The sequence below is a fragment of the Ictidomys tridecemlineatus genome, unplaced genomic scaffold (genome assembly GCF_052094955.1).
Source record: "Ictidomys tridecemlineatus isolate mIctTri1 unplaced genomic scaffold, mIctTri1.hap1 Scaffold_195, whole genome shotgun sequence".
NCBI lineage: Eukaryota > Metazoa > Chordata > Mammalia > Rodentia > Sciuridae > Ictidomys > Ictidomys tridecemlineatus.
The window spans coordinates 190,903-209,591 of record NW_027521673.1 but is presented as its reverse complement, the minus strand read 5'-3'; the positions used below and the strand labels follow the sequence as shown (position 1 = coordinate 209,591).

General features: G+C 56.7%; 2 protein-coding genes across 2 annotated transcripts; both read left to right on the top strand.

Moving 5' to 3' along the window:
- The first annotated feature begins 8,784 nt into the window (after positions 1-8,784).
- On the top strand, positions 8,785-13,367 carry LOC144372934 (obscurin-like). Its single transcript, XM_078036129.1, has 9 exons — positions 8,785-8,848; positions 9,419-9,524; positions 9,774-9,892; positions 10,985-11,017; positions 11,242-11,340; positions 11,528-11,746; positions 12,177-12,237; positions 13,056-13,178; positions 13,347-13,367. The coding sequence occupies exons 1-8, from the start codon at positions 8,785-8,787 to the stop codon at positions 13,072-13,074; spliced, it is 720 nt and encodes a 239-aa protein (XP_077892255.1). The 3' UTR covers positions 13,075-13,178; positions 13,347-13,367.
- On the top strand, positions 13,154-17,996 carry LOC144372933 (obscurin-like). The gene is given in 12 exon segments (XM_078036128.1): positions 13,154-13,178; positions 13,347-13,486; positions 14,033-14,233; positions 14,384-14,463; positions 14,850-14,929; positions 14,932-15,001; positions 15,847-16,036; positions 16,391-16,507; positions 16,598-16,762; positions 16,898-17,056; positions 17,244-17,421; positions 17,872-17,996. Coding segments are annotated over 12 exon segments (1,530 nt in total).
- The last annotated feature ends 693 nt before the right edge of the window (positions 17,997-18,689 follow it).

Genomic DNA, 18,689 nt, shown 5'->3' with positions numbered 1-18,689 from the left:
TACTAATATGGCATTATGTAAAATTGTGGATGTGTAAACGACGTGATTCTGCAATCTGCATTTGGGGTAAAATTGGGAGTTCATAACCCACTTCAATCTAATGTATGAAATATGATATGTCAAGAGCTTTGTAATGTTGTGAACAACCAATAAAAAAAAACAGAAAAAAAAAACTCTTCTGTGTTTCACATTCAATTGTTTTATTTCATTCATTGATTCATATAATAAATATCGTTTGAGCAAAACCTCATATTTGGACATGACCAGAGAAAGCTGGACTTTAGAGAGGAGGGCTGCAAGAAAGTCATGAGATCCAGGAAGAGCAACAGTGAACACTCACATGGTGTGTCTGAGTAGGCTGGGGCGGGGGGAATCTCTTGGCTTAAGTATTAAAACTAACATTAATTGTTTTTCAGATGTGGGAAGGGAAGCCACACCACAGAGGCTTGTGTCATGCAATAGTAAGTAAGTCTTGGGCTCTAAATTCTAAGTACTTTGGCTTTAACAGGCCATGCTAAAACAAGATTCTATAAAACTGCACTTTTCATCCTGATTTTAGCTTGAGAGCCCATGGTCACAGGTCCTCTGCACTTCCACAAGTGACACCCTAACTATTTCACTAAGGTTCAGATCTTTGGGTCCCTGCTGTTACAAGATTTTCCCCTTCAGAATTATAGGGAGGTTCAGAAACTTGGTCCATGCACTGGGACAAAGAAAGTGTCTTGGGCATCTGGGGAAAGTTGCCCTTTGCCGACCTCATGGAAGCATTTTGCATTGTTGCTGAATGTGTGTCCTCCTTCTGGACACCAGGCTGGAGGAGGTAGGGAGGAAAAGGGTATGGGTTCCCTGCCAGTAGCGCTTTGGCTCTTCTGTCTGGGAGAACATTCTCCCTAGACACTAATGCCCAAATCTTACTGGACAGAGTAAGCCAATGACCCTCACTTGTTACAGAGGGGCTGGCCTTACCATTCTGCCTCTAATCCAGGGAGGCAAGGAACAGGCAGGAGTAAGTGGCTTTGGAAAGCCCCATCCTTTTTTTGCTGCAGCAGCTTGCCATTAGGGTTTGGGAAGGCACCATATGAGGCCAATCTATCTATCCCAGAGGTAGACAAATTGAGAATGAGGATCTCAGAAAACAAAAAATTCAACTTAAAATAATGCATTATATTTTGAACACTGAATGCTTGACAGTACATTTCATATCTCATCTCCTGGTACTTGCAAATGCTAGTCAACACTCAGAGGGAAAATTCATGTTTCTCATGTCAAATATCTTTGCAGCTCACATCTCCTCCTGTTGTGAACAGTTAAACTGATCCCTATGAGGACAGTCTGCTCACACTATAATCTTCTGTGACACTAAACCTTAATCTGTCTTAAAATTTTCTATTGTTTTTCACTAAAATATTCTCCTGGAACTTTTTAAGTGCACATTCATTTCCATGGATGAGGATAAATTGCATGATCAGAGGTCCTCCAGCCAATGCTGACGTGCCTGCCCAGCCCAAGTCCAAGGTAATCACTCAGATTACTTGTTGCCATCTATCTAGCTAATTCAATGTCACTATTCTTCCTCTGGTCTAAGAGAATTTACCCTTTCCTAAAATGAGCTTTATCTCATATTAAGATATGAGGGGGGATAGCCCATGTGGGGGAAGTTGGCATCACTGAGGCCCACCCTTCTGCTGCCAGGCTTCCAATAAAGGGGCCATGAAAGCCTTGCATTAGAAGAGAAAGCCCACTTTTAAAAAGTGGCTGCAACCTGCTACTTAATAAATGAAAATCATGATGATTTGACTTTGCAAATGGTGGCCTTCTCTAAATACCCTGTTCTGCCTTCAAGTTTATCCTCCAACCCCACCACTGACCTATTCTTGGCCTAAATCTTACTTGCCATCCAAATGACAGTTTTGTTGTCACATCCTTCTGCAGGCCTTCTCTGTCCCCGTGGCTGGAACCCCCACTCATCCGGAGCATCCTGTAGAGTAGATACAGCTGTAACTCTTTCAAGTACAAATGGAATATAAGCAGCCTGTGACCAGAGGTCTCTGTAGCCAAGTGCAGAAAAGCAGAAGGGAGAAGGGAAAATCAGTTTTAACAATACATCTTGTCTGACCAAACAGCGTTGGCCCTCCATACTTGTGGTTTCTGCAACTAAGTTAGGATTAAAAAATATTCAGGGAAAAAATGGCATATTTATTGAACATGTGCAGATTTTTTTCTTATTATTATTCCCTAATCAATGCAATATAATATGTAAATATATAACAACATAATATTAATTTATAATGGGTATTATAAATCTAAAGGAAATTTAAAACATACAGGAGGATATGCATAGTTTATGTCCAAATGCTTTTATATAAAAGATAGAAGCATTCCTTGGGATGAGTCCTGGAGCCAATCTCCTTCAGATACAGAGGGATGACTATATTCAAAGTAATGTGATTGGATACAATCAGCATGAAAAAATAGCACTGGGAATTTTACATCCTTTGTGTAATTCCAGTGAGTGTTTTATACTCATAGCATATCTCAGTTAACACTATTTAACACTACTCAGTTAACACTACTTCAGGTGCTGGGCAGCTACATATGGTCCATGGCACCTGTACCACATGGCCTACTTGGAGTACATTTGTGCTTCTAACCCACTACCCTCAAGAGTGGGGTTAGACTTATCCTTCACTACTGTACCTCTAACAGCTTCCTAAAGCCGCTGCGCGGCCGCGGGGGCGACGGGGTCGGGTGGCGAGCGAGCGCGCGGGTCTTTTGCGCTGGTGCCGGGCAGCGCTAGCCCTGCCCCTCCGCCCCTGTGCGACCGCCCGCTCCGCCCCCGTCGCTGCGCTGGCTCCAGGCCGCGCGGCCCCGCCCCCTTCATGTGGCCCGGCCCGCGGCGGCCGTCGGCTGGGATCTGCCAGGCGGCGGTGGCGGCCCGCGAGGCTCGGGAGGCGGCGGCGGCGGCGGAGGCCCAGGCGGCGGCGGAGGCCCAGGCGGCGGCGGAGGCCCAGGCGGCGGCGCACGGGAGCGGCAGGAGCAGGCCCGGCCCTCGAGCGGCCGCCCGGCTGCAGCATGTGCGCCCGTCGGGGGCTGCTGTGGCTGCCGCGCCGCTCGCCGCTCTCCGCACTCTTCTTCTTCTCGCTCTCGTCCTCGCTGCTCTACTCCGTCTACGTGGCGCCCGGCAAAGGTAGGAGGGGGCCTCCCGGGACCCGACCCCGACCCGGCCCGGCGCGCCTGAGGCCGCTGCACCTTCCCGCCCGTTGCGCCCGGCCCCGGGGCCCCTCCCCGCCGCGCCGCGGACCCCTTCCCCCCTCCCCCCCCCCCCCCCGCGCCGCGGACCCCTTCCCCCCTCCCCCCGCGCCGCGGACCCCTTCCCCCCCCTCCCCCCCCGCGCCGCGGACCCCTTCCCCCCTCCCCTCCGCGCCGCGGACCCCTCCCCCCCCCCCCCCCCCCCCCCCCGCGCGGCTCCCGGCATTCCGCGCACCGACCTGGCGCCGGCGGCAGCGCCCCGCCGCCCGCGCATCCTCCCTCGGCGCCGGAGCCCCCTGCCCGCCCGAGCCGCGCTCCCGCGCCGGGTCTCCAGTCCCCCGGTCCCCGGGTCCCGCCGACCCCTGGCCCGCCCGCGCTGCCCACTCCCCCGCAGCGTCGTGCCGCCTCTGGTCCCCCGAGTCCGAGCCCGGGGAAGCGGGGTATCCGCGCCCTCCTTTCTTCCACTCGCCGGCGGCTCCCACCCTTGCGGGCGGGGAGGAGGCGGCTCCTCGTGTCAGCCAGCCGGTGCCTGCTTTGGGGACCGAGGGGAAGTTTGAATTGGCCCCAGAGGAGGGACTGTGAGTAGGGTCTCCGGGAACCGCTGCCAGGTGGAAGTGGCGGGAGCGTGGTGAAGACAGGGAAGGGGACTGGTTCTTCTCAGAGGCTCGTCCTCCAAGGAAGACAGCCCCAAGGAGCGCACCTCGCCCGCACGCACTGTGAGAATCCAGCAAGCGGAGGACAGAGGACATCCAGGTCAAACCTGGATCCCAGCCCCTGCCCGGGATGACCTTGGGCAGGTGACCGAGCCTCAGCTTTTCTTCTCTGTAAAATGGGGGTACAAACCCCAACCCATAAAGATTTAAGGGTGGAAGTAGGTAAATGCTTTTTAAAGCTATTATCACTATACCTGGTGCATGAGAGTTTTCAAAATAAGTAAAAACATTGATTATGTGTAAGTTTCAGAAAAGAAGGGAGTAGGTGGAAGATTTAAAGAATATCTTTACCTGTCTTGGCATCACCATGGAACTCAGATAAAACCTCAGTATTGGGCGAAAAATGAGCAGAAGATGCTGTTGGGAGGTGAGGCAAGGACACTAAATTCTGCTAAAAAATTCTGATTACTTGGGTGTCAGAGATGATGGTTTAGCTATAGGGAAAATGCCTTTTAGTATTGTAGTAGTAATGAGTGCCATTGTCTGTTGACTGCCAATACTGAACTAGCAGAACAGAGAAATTTCCAGATAGAGTAGGAGATTCTCTCCTGATTATTTAAAGAAGCATATTTTCCCTTGATGGTTAATATTGATGTTTGGTACTGTGAACTGGATCTGGGAAGCTGGAACAGGCAGCATGAGATTACCCTAACCATTTATTTACCCAGTGTAAATGCATCCCTCTAGGGAGGTAGAATATGTGGCTTGTTGGCAATGAATGATTAGATGGTAAAAAGATAGGGATTCTGGCAGAGCAAGAATAGATGACTAATTAGTGGAATTAATTGAGAAAATAATTCATTAGCATACTGGATATTAGATTTCTTAAAAGTGGATCCAAAGTGATGGGTTTGGACCCAGAGGCAGTGGTAGAGCCATTCTTCCCCTCCATTTGTGAAAGTGACAGGTATTTCTGGTCTGGTTCCATAAGTCAGCTGTATCTAAAGGGGAGACTGTGTCCCATGGAGGAGATAATCACCCTTTTGATTGGAAAGGTTTGGAGCCAAATTCTTCTACAGAGTTGAAAATTAGGATTAAAAATCCAAGGTCAAATATTTTCTCTGATCTGTAGAAGCTAAGCCACAATGGGAGAGGGGGGTGAGGGGGAAACTAGAAGTTCTGTAGATCAGACAGAGCCCACGGATGAGCTGCCAATTAGCAGTGCATCCAGTCCCTGCAGGATAGCAAGTCCTGTCAAGGAAACTGGACACGGTAGGCCTGTCCCTTCCTATCCTGTAGGCCCAGGGCTCCCCTCTCCCACCCAGGTTCTGGAGGGGCCCAAGGGACAGAATCTTTATGTCCAGGTGGAGGACCCCGTGGCTGTGCAGATAGTGCAGTCCCTCCACCAGCTGCTGGAGGTAGACCTTGACCTGTGGCAAATGCTGTGCTCAGGGAGGGACCGCGGCCCTCCACCTTGACTCATCCTGCTTGAGTGCCCCAGTCTAGCACCTGGGACAAGCCCAAAGGGGTTGAGGAGAGGTAGCACCCTGAGCCCTAAGTGCCAAAGGGTAGGTGGCACCCTGAGCCCTAAGTGCCAAAGCCAGAGAAATCCCCAGGAACAAGCAAGGTTGCAGGAAGCCAGGCAGTGCAGCTGGGCACAGAGCCTGGGTAGCCACGGGGCCTGGGATCCAGAGAGGCGGGGCCTGGGCCACATTTGGGTCAGCTGTGTCTGGGTGGGGCTGGGACCCGCATGCAGCCCAGGCCAGTGGTAGGCAGGTGCAGGGTCACCTCGGCTTCTGTCACCACTCTCTTCTTGAAGAGGCGATCCAGCAGCTCCTCTGATGAGCACCTGGGGCCTGGTCAAGGAAAGCAGCTGAGGCTGGAACCCACCAGGAGGTGGCCAGGACAGGATTCCTGCGGTCTCAAGGGTGGGGTACTGGTGCTCAGGTTGAGGGGAGGTGCCATGGGCCCCTGGAACCCCAGACAGCATCCAGCCCAGATGAGGGGGGCTGCCTAGGGACTGAGGCCACAGGGCAGTGGTAGGGTGGGGGCACCTGGCCTGTCTGCACAAATCCCTCCTCAGGGGAGAGACAAGAACACAGGAGCAGATCCAGCCACAAGGCCCTCCACACTGAGACCCCAGTCAGGGACCTATGGGCAGTGGGCAAAGACCTGGAGTAACCTGTGTAGGATACACCTCGCCTGACATCTGAGAGGTCACCCATGGGAGGAGACCCCTGGCCATCTCCACCGAGGACATCTGGACCCTCAGGAGCAGCTCAACCACTGACCCTGCCTGGTGACCCCCATGGACAACCCTCAGAGAGAAAGAACCCCCTGCCCAATACCATCAGGAGTGTCAGGAACAGGGCTGCTTGTCACACAGCATTGGCCACAGGAAGGTGGGCTGAGGCCGTCACAACCTGCCAGGCCCAGGGAGCATATGCTCCTCCAATCCCCAGCCTGGTGGCCACTGTACCCCTCCTCAAACCCCAAGGGGCCAGGAGAAGAAAGGATACAGTTCCAAAATGAGGATGAGGGTCTTCCGGGTCTCAAACTGGTCCAGCAGCCCAGTGACCAGCGGGTGGCTGACCGTGGCCAGGATATCTCGCTCCTGGTACACCTGGGCCCGAGTTCTGCTCCGCAGGGGGATGAACTTGGCAGCACAGAATACCTTATTTCCTTTGTGCTGTACCCTTTTTACAAAGCCAAACACGCCTCTGGGGAGGAGGGAGGGGGATCAGGATGGTGACGCTGTGCCACAGGTCCTGGGCATCCCCGGGGCCAGAAGGGCTGGAGTGTATCTGCCAATCTCCTCCTTGACCTCGTAGAAGGAGTGCAGCTTCCTTCAATGGCTCTGCTCTTCTGAATCTGGCTCACTGTCTCCTGTGGTCAGCACAGAAGGTAGTTAGGATGGCAAAGGCACTGCCCTGGCCCTCGTCCCCAGTACTGTGGAGCTGGCAAGCTGTTCCCTGGGCCTGGGTCTGTGGCCCATGGGAACCTTGAGCTGGGGTCCCTGTGGGGACTGGGGATGCCATGTGGAGACCGAGCGGCCCTGGGCCTGGGAGGCTCTGCGGCTTACCCCCATGGACCAGCAGTTCCGCCTTGCAGAGCACCTGGCCAGCAGCATTGTGTGCGAGACAGGTGTAGACGCCTGCATCTTGCTGGGCCACATCCTTCAGTAGCAGGCAGTGAGTGGTGCCATCCTTCTGCTGGCTCAGCCGGGCACTGTCCTCCATTTGGACACTGTCCTGAAACACCAGCAGGCCAGGACGCCATCAGCCCATCCCAGCATCAGGCCCACCTGCCCTTCCCTGGCACCTGCTGTGTGTCGGCCCCAGGTCCAGCCCCATGCCCAGCCATGATGGGCTTGGGGATTGCAGGAGGGGCCACACAGCTAGGATTGTGTGGTGTGGTTTTCGTACACACATGCACACACAGGTGCCTCCGGCCTCTGAGGGTCCCACCCTGCCTCCTTGGGCCAGCTCTTACCTTGTACCATGTCACAGTGGGCTGTGGGTGCCCCTCAATGACAGCCTCAAACTGTGCCGTACCACTCGCCTGGACCTGCACATCCTCAATGGTCACCTGCATGGTTGGGGGCCCTGGGAAGAGGTGGAAAGGGGGACATGAGGAGGGATTCCCAGGCTGCACAGCCCATACATGTGGTCAGTGAGGCTCTGAGTACACTCCAGGGCAACAGGCAACAGGGCCCCCTGGTAACTGGGAAGTTCTTCCTTCCATCCAACCACTGTCTCCCTGCCTTGCCCTCAGCTGGCCCAGCAGTCACGAGAACAGTCAAGCCAAGGCAGGCAAAACATGCTAGGGGGTGATGGCTCTCTCCAGGACTGGGTCCAGCAGACACCGGATCTGTAGTGCCTGCCTCTCCTGGAGGAGAGCTCCAGCCCCCACCCCATTGTGGCACAAGAGAAGGGGTGGGGAACCTGGGCTGAAGCAGGCAGGGATCTAGCAGGCCCCTCTACCCTCCAAGCAACTGCCCCCAGCCCAGGCACTGCAGAGCCACCCTCACAGCACGCCCTGACCCCTGACCCCCATACTTGAACTTGTAGCACTGGTGTCTAATTAATTAGCAAATAGACACCAATTAATTACAGGGTCCCTGTAGCCTTGGTGGGCAGGCTGGCCAGGAAGACCAAGCTTTGACAGGAAGCCTGGAAAGGGCCCCACCCCATCCACTGGGGATGGCGTGTGACACAGCTGGAGTAGGGTGCCCAGGCTGTGGGCCTCAGGGAACTTCGGCCTGAAGGAAACAGAGGTGCTGGCAGGGGCTGTGCCCACCAAAGCTTGCCCGACATGATCTCACATCTGGCTGCTCCTGAGGTGTCCTTAAAACACCTTCAGCCTAGGCAACAGGACCCTTGGTTGGCTTCTGTGAGCTGCCCTGGCAGGTTAATCCTGCCCCAGGGAGACCATGGGTCCTGATTTATATCCACTGGGTCCACCCCAGCGAGGAACCTGGGCTTCTGACTAGCCTCTGAAGCAGGTTGTCTTGCCTGTCCCCAGGCAAACAGGGTCAGAGCTGAGCTGGGCTAGAGGACATACAGCTGGCAGGTGCCCTGGCCACAGAACTGCTGCTGGTGTGTGTGGGGTCATGGTGGAGGCTCTCCTGCATACAGGCATGCTTGGAGCTGTGGCATGGTGGGCACTGATGGCTGGTCTCCTTCCAGAGCTGAAAGAGCTCTTCACGTGTTTCTGATTCCGGGCTGCATCAGAGGCATGACCTCGGTCTTTCCCTTTCTTGGCCATGTTTTGGGGGCATTGTGTCTGGCCTGATGAAGGCTAGGGTCTCTGCTATTTCTTGCCTGCTTGGGCTTTGCCACACGTATGCAAGTGCTGCCTGATGTGAGTCATAAAGACCCACATGTGTGTTTTCTTCTGGAAACTTGGTGGTAGCTCTGAAGTTGAGGTCTTTGGTTCCCTTGGAGGTAATTTGTGAGTTTGAGGTAAGGCTCCAAGTTCACTCTTTCTTAATACCATTTGTAAAAGACTATTTTCTTCCATTTTATTGTCTAAGAAATCTTGTAAAGTCCCCCAATTTTACCTGAATGTCACTGAGAACGTGGCAAGAAGGGCCAGGGGTCTCGGGTCCTTGGCTAAGGTGCAGCTGCCATTCAGCTCCCACTGGCCCCAGGCCCAGAGCCCCACCTCCCAACCATCCTGCTGGGGTAGCGTCTCAGCATGGGCACTCTGGGGACTCTCGCTTGGCCCACAGTGGTGGAAGTCCAGCTTGTTGCCCCTTCTTGGCCAGAAATTCAAGTATCTTTCTCTTGGTTTTGAGGCTTGTGTCTCCAACCTCTCATGCCCTGGTGGGATGGAACCAGAAGGTTCTGCCACTGTCCCTGTCTGCTGTTTCTGGAGACTCAGGTCATATCTGACATTTTGTGCTGGGCCTAAGAGGCTTGCAGTTAGTTATTGGTGTGGAAGAACGAGGCTGGGAACAGCAGTGGTGGGCAGGCCCAGGAGGGCACGTCCCCCTGAAATCCCAAAGTCCTGAGCCTCCTCCACTCACTTTTCCTCCCCAGTGACCAGCACAGACTACGACACTGCCGCAGACGCCACGGAGACCTCATCCTACTTCAGTGCCCAGGGATACCTGTCTAGGTGGGGCCACACAGACAGCGGCCCAGGGCCTCCCGGGAAGTGGTGATCTGGACTGGGTGGCTTAGATTGACTTTCCCAAGCCTGCAGCTTTCAGTCAGACCCTGGCCGTTTCTGTCCCTCTGCTCCTCCACTCAGCATACAGGGAACCTCAAACCTATCCGCCTCTGACCTTCACCCCGTGGGCCCTCCTGCCTGGACCCTCAGCCTGCTCCACTTTATGGCTACCCCCTTATTTGTCTTTTTTGCCAGCCGGGAGCAAGAGGGAACCGAATCAGATGAGGGGCAGCTGCCCCAGGTGGTGGAGGAGCTGAGGGACCTCCAGGTGGCCCCTGGTACACGCCTGGCCAAATTTCAGCTCAAAGTGAAAGGTGAGGTGCTGGGGAGTGGGCACCGTAGCTGGAGGGAGGCCAGGAGCTGTCTCCCATTGGTCACACGTGGGAAGGGCCTGACCAGTGGAGGTCAGGAGGTCATGTGTGCCTGCTGCTGGGCAACAAGAGGCTGCCACCCCACCCCCACACCAGAGGCTCGCTGGCCTCTGAGCAACCTCTTTTCTGGGCCTTTGTCTGTCTCCCATCGAAAGAGTATAGTGCCCATTGAGAATGGTCGTGTGCTGACCACTCTCCTCCATGGGGTAGGCTACCCAGTCCCCAGATTGTACTGGTTCAAAGATGGCCAGCCCCTGTCTACATCTGCCCACATTCGCATGGCTGACAAGAAGACACTGCACACCCTGGAGATCGTCTCTGTCACCCCAGAGGACGTGGGCCAGTATGCAGCCTATATCAGCAATGCTGTTGGTGCTGCCTACTCATCTGCCCATCTGCTGGTCCGAGGTGTGTGCCCTGAAGGAGTGAGCAGTGCCACATGTACTGCATGCCAGGCCCCATCAGGCCGGGGCCCAGCCCATTGCCCTATGCACAGTGGCACAGATGGCAGAATTGCCCCACAGGAGCGGGTGCCCAGTGGGGCTTGGACGCCCTGAGTGATGAGCAGGCTCTTGGGGGAAGCGGACGAACACTGGGCCCAGCAGACCTGCACAAAGCCCCAGTGGCAGCTCTGACAAGAAAACTCCTGTGTCTTTATTTTCCCAAACGTTCTGAGCACTGAGAGCTGACTCCTAGTTTGACCCATACTGGTCCTGCGGAGAGACTGTTGCTGGGTCCTCCTCCTGCCTCTCAGGGTGCAGCCCCAGCTGCCATCTCCCAGTGCCCATGTGGTTCTAGGCGGGGCCCCAGATTCCCAGTGGGCACAGGGAGGGTGGGGATGTCACACGGATGTACACTGGAGTGTGAGTTCTTTGGCCTCCCGGCCAAAGTTTCAGGCAGGGTAATGGACCTTTGACCATGGGTGGGGCCATGCCCAGGTCCCCCCACTGGGCAGTAGGACCAGGACCTTCCCACATGTAGGGAAGCAAGGGAATCTGTGCATGCTGCACATCTGACTCCCTCTGCACTTTTCAGGTCCTGATGAACCAGAAGAGAAGTCAGCATCAGGTGAGATGGCCCTGTGGGCAGACAGAGGCTGGGTGGATTGTGGGCGTGAGGCCAGAGTGGACCAGCCCTGGGCCTGGTAGCGGTGGAGGTGCAGGAAGAGGGCTCTCTGGGGCCACAGGCACAGGTCGCAGAGAACTACCTGGGGTTCCCAGAACAAGGACATCAGGACGTGGGAGCTGAAGGAGGGGTGCCGGGTGTCTCCATGGCTGTCCTTGCTCTCCCAGATGTGTGTGAGCAATTGGTGCCACCCCGCATCCTGGAGAGGTTCACCCCCAAGAAAGTGAAGAGGGGCTCCAGCATCACATTCTCGGTGAAGGTGGAAGGTGGGCATCCTCACTCCCCGGAGAAAGATCACCCCCCCAGAGTCCCCATGCCACCCTCCCACAGTCCACCCATGCCACCCTGCGTGGCCTCCTGCTCCACCCCTCATATGACTCTTGCCAAGCACCCTCTTCTGGAGGCCCATAGCCAGTGGGGCTGTGTACCCACTGAGCCCTCTCCTGCCCACAGGATGCCAGGCCCCCACCATACACTGGCTCAAGGAGGAGGCCGAGAGAGGCGTGCTGTGGATTGGCCCAAACACCCCAGGCTACACTATGGCCAGCTCTGCTCAGCAGCACAGCCTGGTCCTGCTAGATGTGGGCCGGCAACACCAGGGCACCTACACGTGCATTGCCACCAAGGCCGCTGGCCAGGCCCTCTGCTCTGCCAGCCTGCATGTCTCAGGCAGTGAGTAGGGAGCCTGGGTGTGGTGAGGGACCAGCTTGGGATGTATGGCCTTCACCCACCTGTGATCCTTCTCCTGCAGAGCCTAAGAGCAGTCTGGGCCCAGTGGTGCAGGCCAGTTTGGCCTGGAACCTCAGCCCTGCCTGCATGGTGCACAGATGGCCTGCAGGCCCTGCCCAGAGCCCTCTGTTCAGCCTCTCTGAGCGATGGTGCTTGGAGGGCAGGCCTGTCCCCCAACCCCATGGGTGACCAAGTGCTGAGAGTGGACAGGGAGGTGGGCGCTTAGGCACAGACCCTTGCCAGGGGCTTCTTAGGGACAGTGCAGGCAGGGCCCCCAGGGTGGTCTAGATGTCCTGGGTAGGGGTCCCAGCCCAGGACTCAAGGTATCGGAGTACAGGACTGGTCCTGACAGCTCCCCTGGATCTCTGGACAGTGCCCAAGGAGGAGGAGCAGGAGAAGATGAAGGAGGCTCTCATTTCTACCTTCCTACAGGGGTGAGTGGGTGCCCTGACTGACTTACCCAGTGGGCTAGGGTGGTGTAGCCCTGTGGGTGGCCACCCCCTTCCCTGTGCAGCTTCTCCACACTATCAAATGAAGTTTTTATGGGCCCCTTCTGGTGTGGAGCCACTGATTGTGGTGTCCTGGCCCCTAGGCCCCCCTCTATGGGGAGCAGAGTGGTGGGGTCCAAGCTGGGCTTGCAGGACACCCCTCCTCCCCTCAGCCATCTCAGCACAGATGTCAGAGTCTGCTGGTCTCACCGGCCTTGCTGGGCAGAGGAAAGGTATGCCCGGGTTGGGTGCAGGGGAGGCCGCCCTTTGGACCTGAGCAGCCTGGGCTCTAGGTTCCTGCCCTCTCATGGCCAGCTCCCAGCTCTGGTTGGAGTCAGAGCTATTTCTGACCTCTGTGGTCAGGGGGCCCATGCCCAGTGGGCTATGTTAAGAAGAGCCACAAAGTCACCTCGGCCCCCACAGCCCCAACCCTGCCTCAAGCCTGATGCCAGGCTGGACCCTGCCCAGCCCTGTCCTCAGCTCCCTCACCATCTGCCTGCAGCCCTGCCTGCCACCTGCTGCCCCTTAGCTGTGCTTGCCATTCTCTGGCCACTTGCTGCCTCTTCTGTCCAGACCCGCTCCCTTCATTCTCATCCCTGGTCACAGGCTCTGCATCCTGCTGATCTCACTGGTCTCTTCCTGCTGGTACCACCTCATGGTCTCCCTGCCAGGGCCTGGTCTCCTGCTCACCATCAGCCCCTAGGAGAATTGCAGTGAACTTTTGGGGGAAGCATGACCCCACAGTGTTGTGTTTGTCCCCCCAGGGGAGGCCCTGGTGGCTGAGGAGGCCCATAGCCACCTGTCCCTCACTGAGGTGGGTACAGAGGAATTCCTACAGAAACTCACCTCCCAGATCACTGAGATGGTGTCGGCCAAGATCACACAGGGTGAGGGGGCCAGGATGGGACCCCCCCAACCACAGGGGAGGCTGGGACCCTGTGTCCTCGCATGGGGCCTAGCTAGGACTCTGTACCTGGGAGCCCTGGAGACTGGCTGGGTGGTAGGCAGTAGGGGGACAGCCTTCCAGGGACATCACAACTCTTGTGTTCGCCCAGCCAAGCTGCAGGTGCCTGGAGGTGACAGTGATGAGGAGTCCAAGACTCTGTCCACCTCCCCCCGGCATGGCCAGTCGCGGCCCTCCTCCAGCGTCCAGGAGTCATCCTCAGAGTCAGAGGATGGGGACTCCCAAGGAGAGGTGGGTGGGCTGGGACCCTTAGGAAAAGGGCTTGGGGCCTGACTTGCTGAAGAGACAATGGGGGGCTGCAAGGGCCTGGTGCTACCAAGGGAGGGGCATGACCCCCAGAGACACCAAGGGACACCAGAGGTTAGAGCAGAGGGCAGGGTCTCTGCACGTGGGTTCCTGCAGAGCACTACCTCTGATGTCACTCTCACTGCCATCTGTGGAGAGTGCACCTTTGCCTCCAGAGCCCACCACCTCTTGGGTTGCAGGGGGCAGTGGGCAGCAAGGCGCTGTGAGCAACCACAGTCTAGGCGCCCATCCACGTTGGCAGGAGCCAGCCCTCTCACTGCCATCTGTGCAGAGTGACCCTGGGGGCTCCTGCCCTGTGGCCCTGGACTGGGTACCTCTTCAACCCCTGGACTCAGCACCCTCCCCTCTGTGCTCTTGGGGGTTTTAGGGGGTTGGGAGAACCTATCCCTCCTCAGAGGTGGGGGGCAATGGGGGGCCTTGGCAGGCCTCACCCCTCTGGCCCCAAGACTTAGGCCCATTTCTCTTTATCAGATCTTTGATATCTATGTGGCCACGGCCAACTACCTACCCCTGGGGGCCGAGCAGGATGCCATCACACTGCGGGAAGGCCAGTATGTGGAGGTCTTGGACTCAGCCCACCCACTGCACTGGCTTGTGCGCACCAAGCCCACCAAGTCCAGCCCCTCCAGGCAAGGCTGTGTGTCACCAGCCTACCTGGACAAGAGGCTCAAGGTATGGTAGTCCGGAGCTGGGGGAGGGTGCCAAGGCCCTGGGATCCTGGCCCTTCGCCAGAGAAACCTGGAAGTAAGGGACAGGAGCCCGGTGGCCACAGAGGAGGTGGAACAAACTGGTGCCCTGGAACAAACTCCTGTTTCTCAATAGCTGTCTCCTGAGTGGGGGCCCAGTGAGGCCCCCGAATTCCCCGAGGCCATGTCCGAGGATGAGTACAAGACCAGGCTGAGGTATGTGTTGGGGAGGGTTGAGAGTGGAGCCACAGCTGGCTGCTGGGCCTCAAGGGCCAGCTGGCGTTCTGCCGTGCTTCTTCATGGGGGACCTGTGCTTGCTGAAGCTGTGTGAGCCTCCTTAGGTCATGGTCCTGCCCCTGGTTTCTGCAGCTGTGCCCTCCCAGAGCCTCATTCGGGAGGGCTTCCTGGGGAAGAGGTGGTGCCCTTGCTCCACCACCTACCCACTTTCTGAAACTGGGTGACAGGCTCCTGATCACAGGAACCCCATTTAACTGCAGTGCAAGGGAGCAAGCTCTCCATGTGTCCCTAGTCCCCATGTGGAGACTAGGGACAGTGGGAGCAGGGCAGCTGCTGGGCACTCCCTGATGCCACTCTTCCACCAGTTCTGTCATCCAGGAACTGCTGAGCTCAGAGCAGACCTTCGTGGGTGAGCTTCAGTTCCTCCAAAGCCACTACATACAGCACCAGCAGCCGTGGCCAGCCAGAAGGCAGTCATTTTTCGCAATGTACAGGACATCAGTCGCTTCCACAGCAGGTAGGCAAGGCCACACACATACATGTGAGGTGCACGCACAGCTGTGGGTCAGGCCTCGTGGAGGGTGACACTCAGCAGCTGGGGTAGGAACTCGATTTACCCATGGGCACATCCCACTTGTGTGATGCCCCAGTGACAGACGCTCGCCATATTGGTTGAAGGCTGAAGAATACCTGCCACCCATGAGCACTCACACAGGCCCATGTGCATGCACATGAATGTACACGGGCACACGGGAAGTCCCATGTGCACACCACATATGCTCACGCACCCAGCCTCAAATGTGCATGGACATGTGCTTGATATGTGTGTGCACATAGTGTACATGTGTGCACACATACATATGTGATTCCTGTACAAAAATGTACATACATGCTGGATACACATAGATATGTGCACTCACATGCATGCTGATCTCCATGCACATGTACTCTTGCACACTCACACAAGCATTTGAGTGCATGTGTGTGCCATGCGCACATCCACAGACACATTCAGGCAAACACATGCACACATATTATACACACATGCCACACATGCATGGTCATATCTGCACACTTGTGTATACATGCACAGCCACATGCATACACACATGCACCCACACACGTGCACATGTAGATGCATGTACCCACATATACATGCTCACATACTACACATCTGCACACTCGTGGGCAAGTGTACATACCCATGCACTTCTGTATGTGCCCACATGTCTGCACACCCAGCTTAGTATACTCAGTCTCACAGACCCAGAACCCACTCCTGGGCAAGAACCATAGCCTCTCAAGGACAGGGCCCAGGACTGGGCTGTGAGCTGTGCCTGACCCTGTCCCTCTCTGTGGCAGCTTCTTGCAGGACCTGCATCGCTGTGACACAGATGATGATGTGGCCATGTGCTTCATCAAGAACCAGGAAGCCTTTGAGAAGTACCTGGAGTTCCTGGTGGGCCGTGTGCAGGCAGAGTCCGTGGTTGTCAGCACGCCCATCCAGGAGTTCTACAAGGTGCCCATGCCTGGCTCCATGGCGTTGGCCACAGTACCCCTCCCTGGCTACTCCCAGGCCTAGTGCTGGCCTTGACTCCCACCAGAAAACTCACTGACCTGAAAGTCCCCTGAGGCTTAGCCCTTGTCCTGTGCTCATGGCCTTAGTTCATATTCCCTGATCTCTTTCCCCACAGTCCCCAGGGACCCTTGAGCCCTGTAGCTCTGTGCTCCTGGGCTGGCCACTTCACTGCCCAAGTTCTGTGCATGCGTCCGGCTAGATGGTAACACAGCCATTGTCCAGGTTCAGGGCCAGGTGTGAGAGTGCCCCTGGGATGTCCTCTACTGTCAGGATGCCCTAACTGGAGCTGTGCTTTCTTGCCTGAAACCTGCCCTGTGGTGCCTACAGAAATGCACTGAGGAGATGCTGTCTGCTGGGGACCCCTCGCAGCTACTGCCACCCCCACTGCAGCACTACTTGGAGCAGCCGGTGGAGCGGGTGCAGAAGTACCAGGCTCTGCTCAAGGTGGGAAGCCATGTCCTGCCCCAGCCCTGAATGTCCAGGCCAGGCCTTGGGGCTGAAGCGGTCTGGGTCCTGACCCTTGGTCCACCTCAGGAGCTGATCCACAACAAGGCGCGGAACCAGCAGAACTGCGCCCTTCTGGAGCAGGCCTACGCAGTCGTGTCAGCGCTGCCCCAGCGTGCTGAGAACAAGCTGCACGTGTCCCTCATGGAGAACTACCCCGGCACCCTGGAGGCCCTGGGGGAGCCCATCCGCCAGGTGGGGGGACTTGTGTCTGCTGCCATGTGGTGGGGTGTGGCTTTTGTGGGTGCTGGGCTCATAGATGACCCTGGGGTCTGCGCCCAGGGATGGGGCCAGGCAACCACAGTCCAACCACATCTACTCACACCCCAGGGCCACTTCATTGTGTGGGAGGGCGCACCAGGAGCCCGAATGCCTTGGAAGGGCCACAATCGCCATGTCTTCCTGTTTCGGAACCACCTGATGATCTGCAAGCCCCGACGAAACTCGCGCACCGACACCTTCAGCTATGTGTTCTGGAATATGATGAAGGTCTGTGGTGCCAGGGGCTGGGGGTGTCATGCAGGCCAGTGGAGGTTTCCCTGTTCCTGGGCTCCAGGGTGGCCACTGGAGCAGAACTTGCCATTGTTCTGGGATGACCTGGGCATAGCCCTACTGGACCTTGTCTGTCTAGGGATGCTTAGCTCTGTCCTCCCACTAATGTTGCACCCCTCAACAGCTAAGCAGCATCGACCTGAACGACCAGGTGGAAGGGGACGACCTTGCCTTCGAGGTGTGGCATGAGCGGGAGGACTCTGTGCGCAAGTACCTGCTGCAGGCGTGCACAGTCATCATCAAGCACTCCTGGGTGAAGGAGATCAGCAGCATCCAGCAGCGCCTGGCCCTGCCTGTGTGGCGTGAGTGTCCCTGGTGCTGTGCTGGTGTGGGGACCTGAACATCACTTAGATGCCCAGCGGGCTGCACCCAGGCCGGGCACGTGGGCATGGGTTGCTTTCTGCACTGGTGGCTTGGTTCTCCCCTTGGTCAGATCTAGCTGAGGGACCAATGGCTTTGGCCTCCCAGGGAGCCCCATAGCAGGTGTTGAGCTGACCCTGGGACACAAAGGATGTAGTGGGGACATGGCATAGCTCCAGACTTGGAGTATCTGACCAGGTCATGTTTGGGTGTGATGGTCTTGTACCCTGGTCTGTCCCTGCCTCGTGCAGCCACACCCAGCTTAGTCAGTAACCAGGCCCTTGGATGTGAGGCCACTGCTGTTGTTGGGGGCAATTTGCCAGGGTGCACCCAGGGGACATAGGCCTGACATCCCACCCTCAAAGTCCTCAGACCCCCACATGTGTCCTCAGGTCCTCTGGAATTTGAAGAGGAACTGGCTGACTGCACGGCTGAGCTGGGGGAAACTGTAAGGCTGGCTTGCCGCGTGACTGGCACACCCAAGCCTACTGTCAGCTGGTACAAGGGTACCTGCTAGGGCCTACAGACTGACCCTTCACAGGAACCCCTACCAGGGGTGGGCTGCACGGGGGCTGAGGACAGCATGGGGTCTGGTCAGTGGGCTGGGCATGGGGAACAAGAGACAGTCCAGGCCTGTTCAAGGGCAAACATCCTGGGGATGGACAGTGAACAGGTAAGTCAGGTGGTGCCATGGCCACCCTAGGGAATGAGCAGGGTGAGGAGTCAGCACAGGGCCGAGACAGACATGCCTGAGGGCAGCCAAGAGAGTACCAGGACCACAGAGGGGGCCACAGGCAGGCACCTGGGTGCAGGAGAGGCCTGTAAACTTAATGGGCCAGGAAGGGTGCTGATCACACTGCGCCTTCAGGGTCACAGAGCACAGGCCTTACGTGGCTCACGGATGGGAGCTGCCAAGGTCAAGGGAGGTCAGGTGTCTCCCAGGCCCGTCTCACTTGACACTGCCACAGGCTTGGGGTCCCAAGACCATCCTCACTTCCTGCACCTCCATAGGCTTGGGGTCCCGAGACCACTCTCAATTCTGACGTCCAGTTCACTGGTCCCCAAGGTTGCCTTCAGGTTCAGTGATTCACCAGAAGGTCTTGGAGTTCAGAGCTATTATGCTCAGGGTTAGGGTTTACTTCAGCATAAAGACAAGACTGCAGCCCCTGAGAAAAAAGAAGAGCACTTTGGGAGGGTCCAGTGTCACCAC

Excerpts from the sequence above, each read along its gene's own strand:
- LOC144372934 (XM_078036129.1), top strand. The coding sequence starts at position 8,785 with ATGTGTGTTTTCTTCTGGAAACTTGGTGGTAGCTCTGAAGTTGAGGTC. Across the intron at positions 8,849-9,418 it reads GGTCTTTGGTTCCCTTGGAG|CCTCCTCCACTCACTTTTCC; the intron begins GTAATTTGTGAG and ends CAAAGTCCTGAG. Across the intron at positions 11,341-11,527 it reads ATTCTCGGTGAAGGTGGAAG|GATGCCAGGCCCCCACCATA; the intron begins GTGGGCATCCTC and ends TCCTGCCCACAG.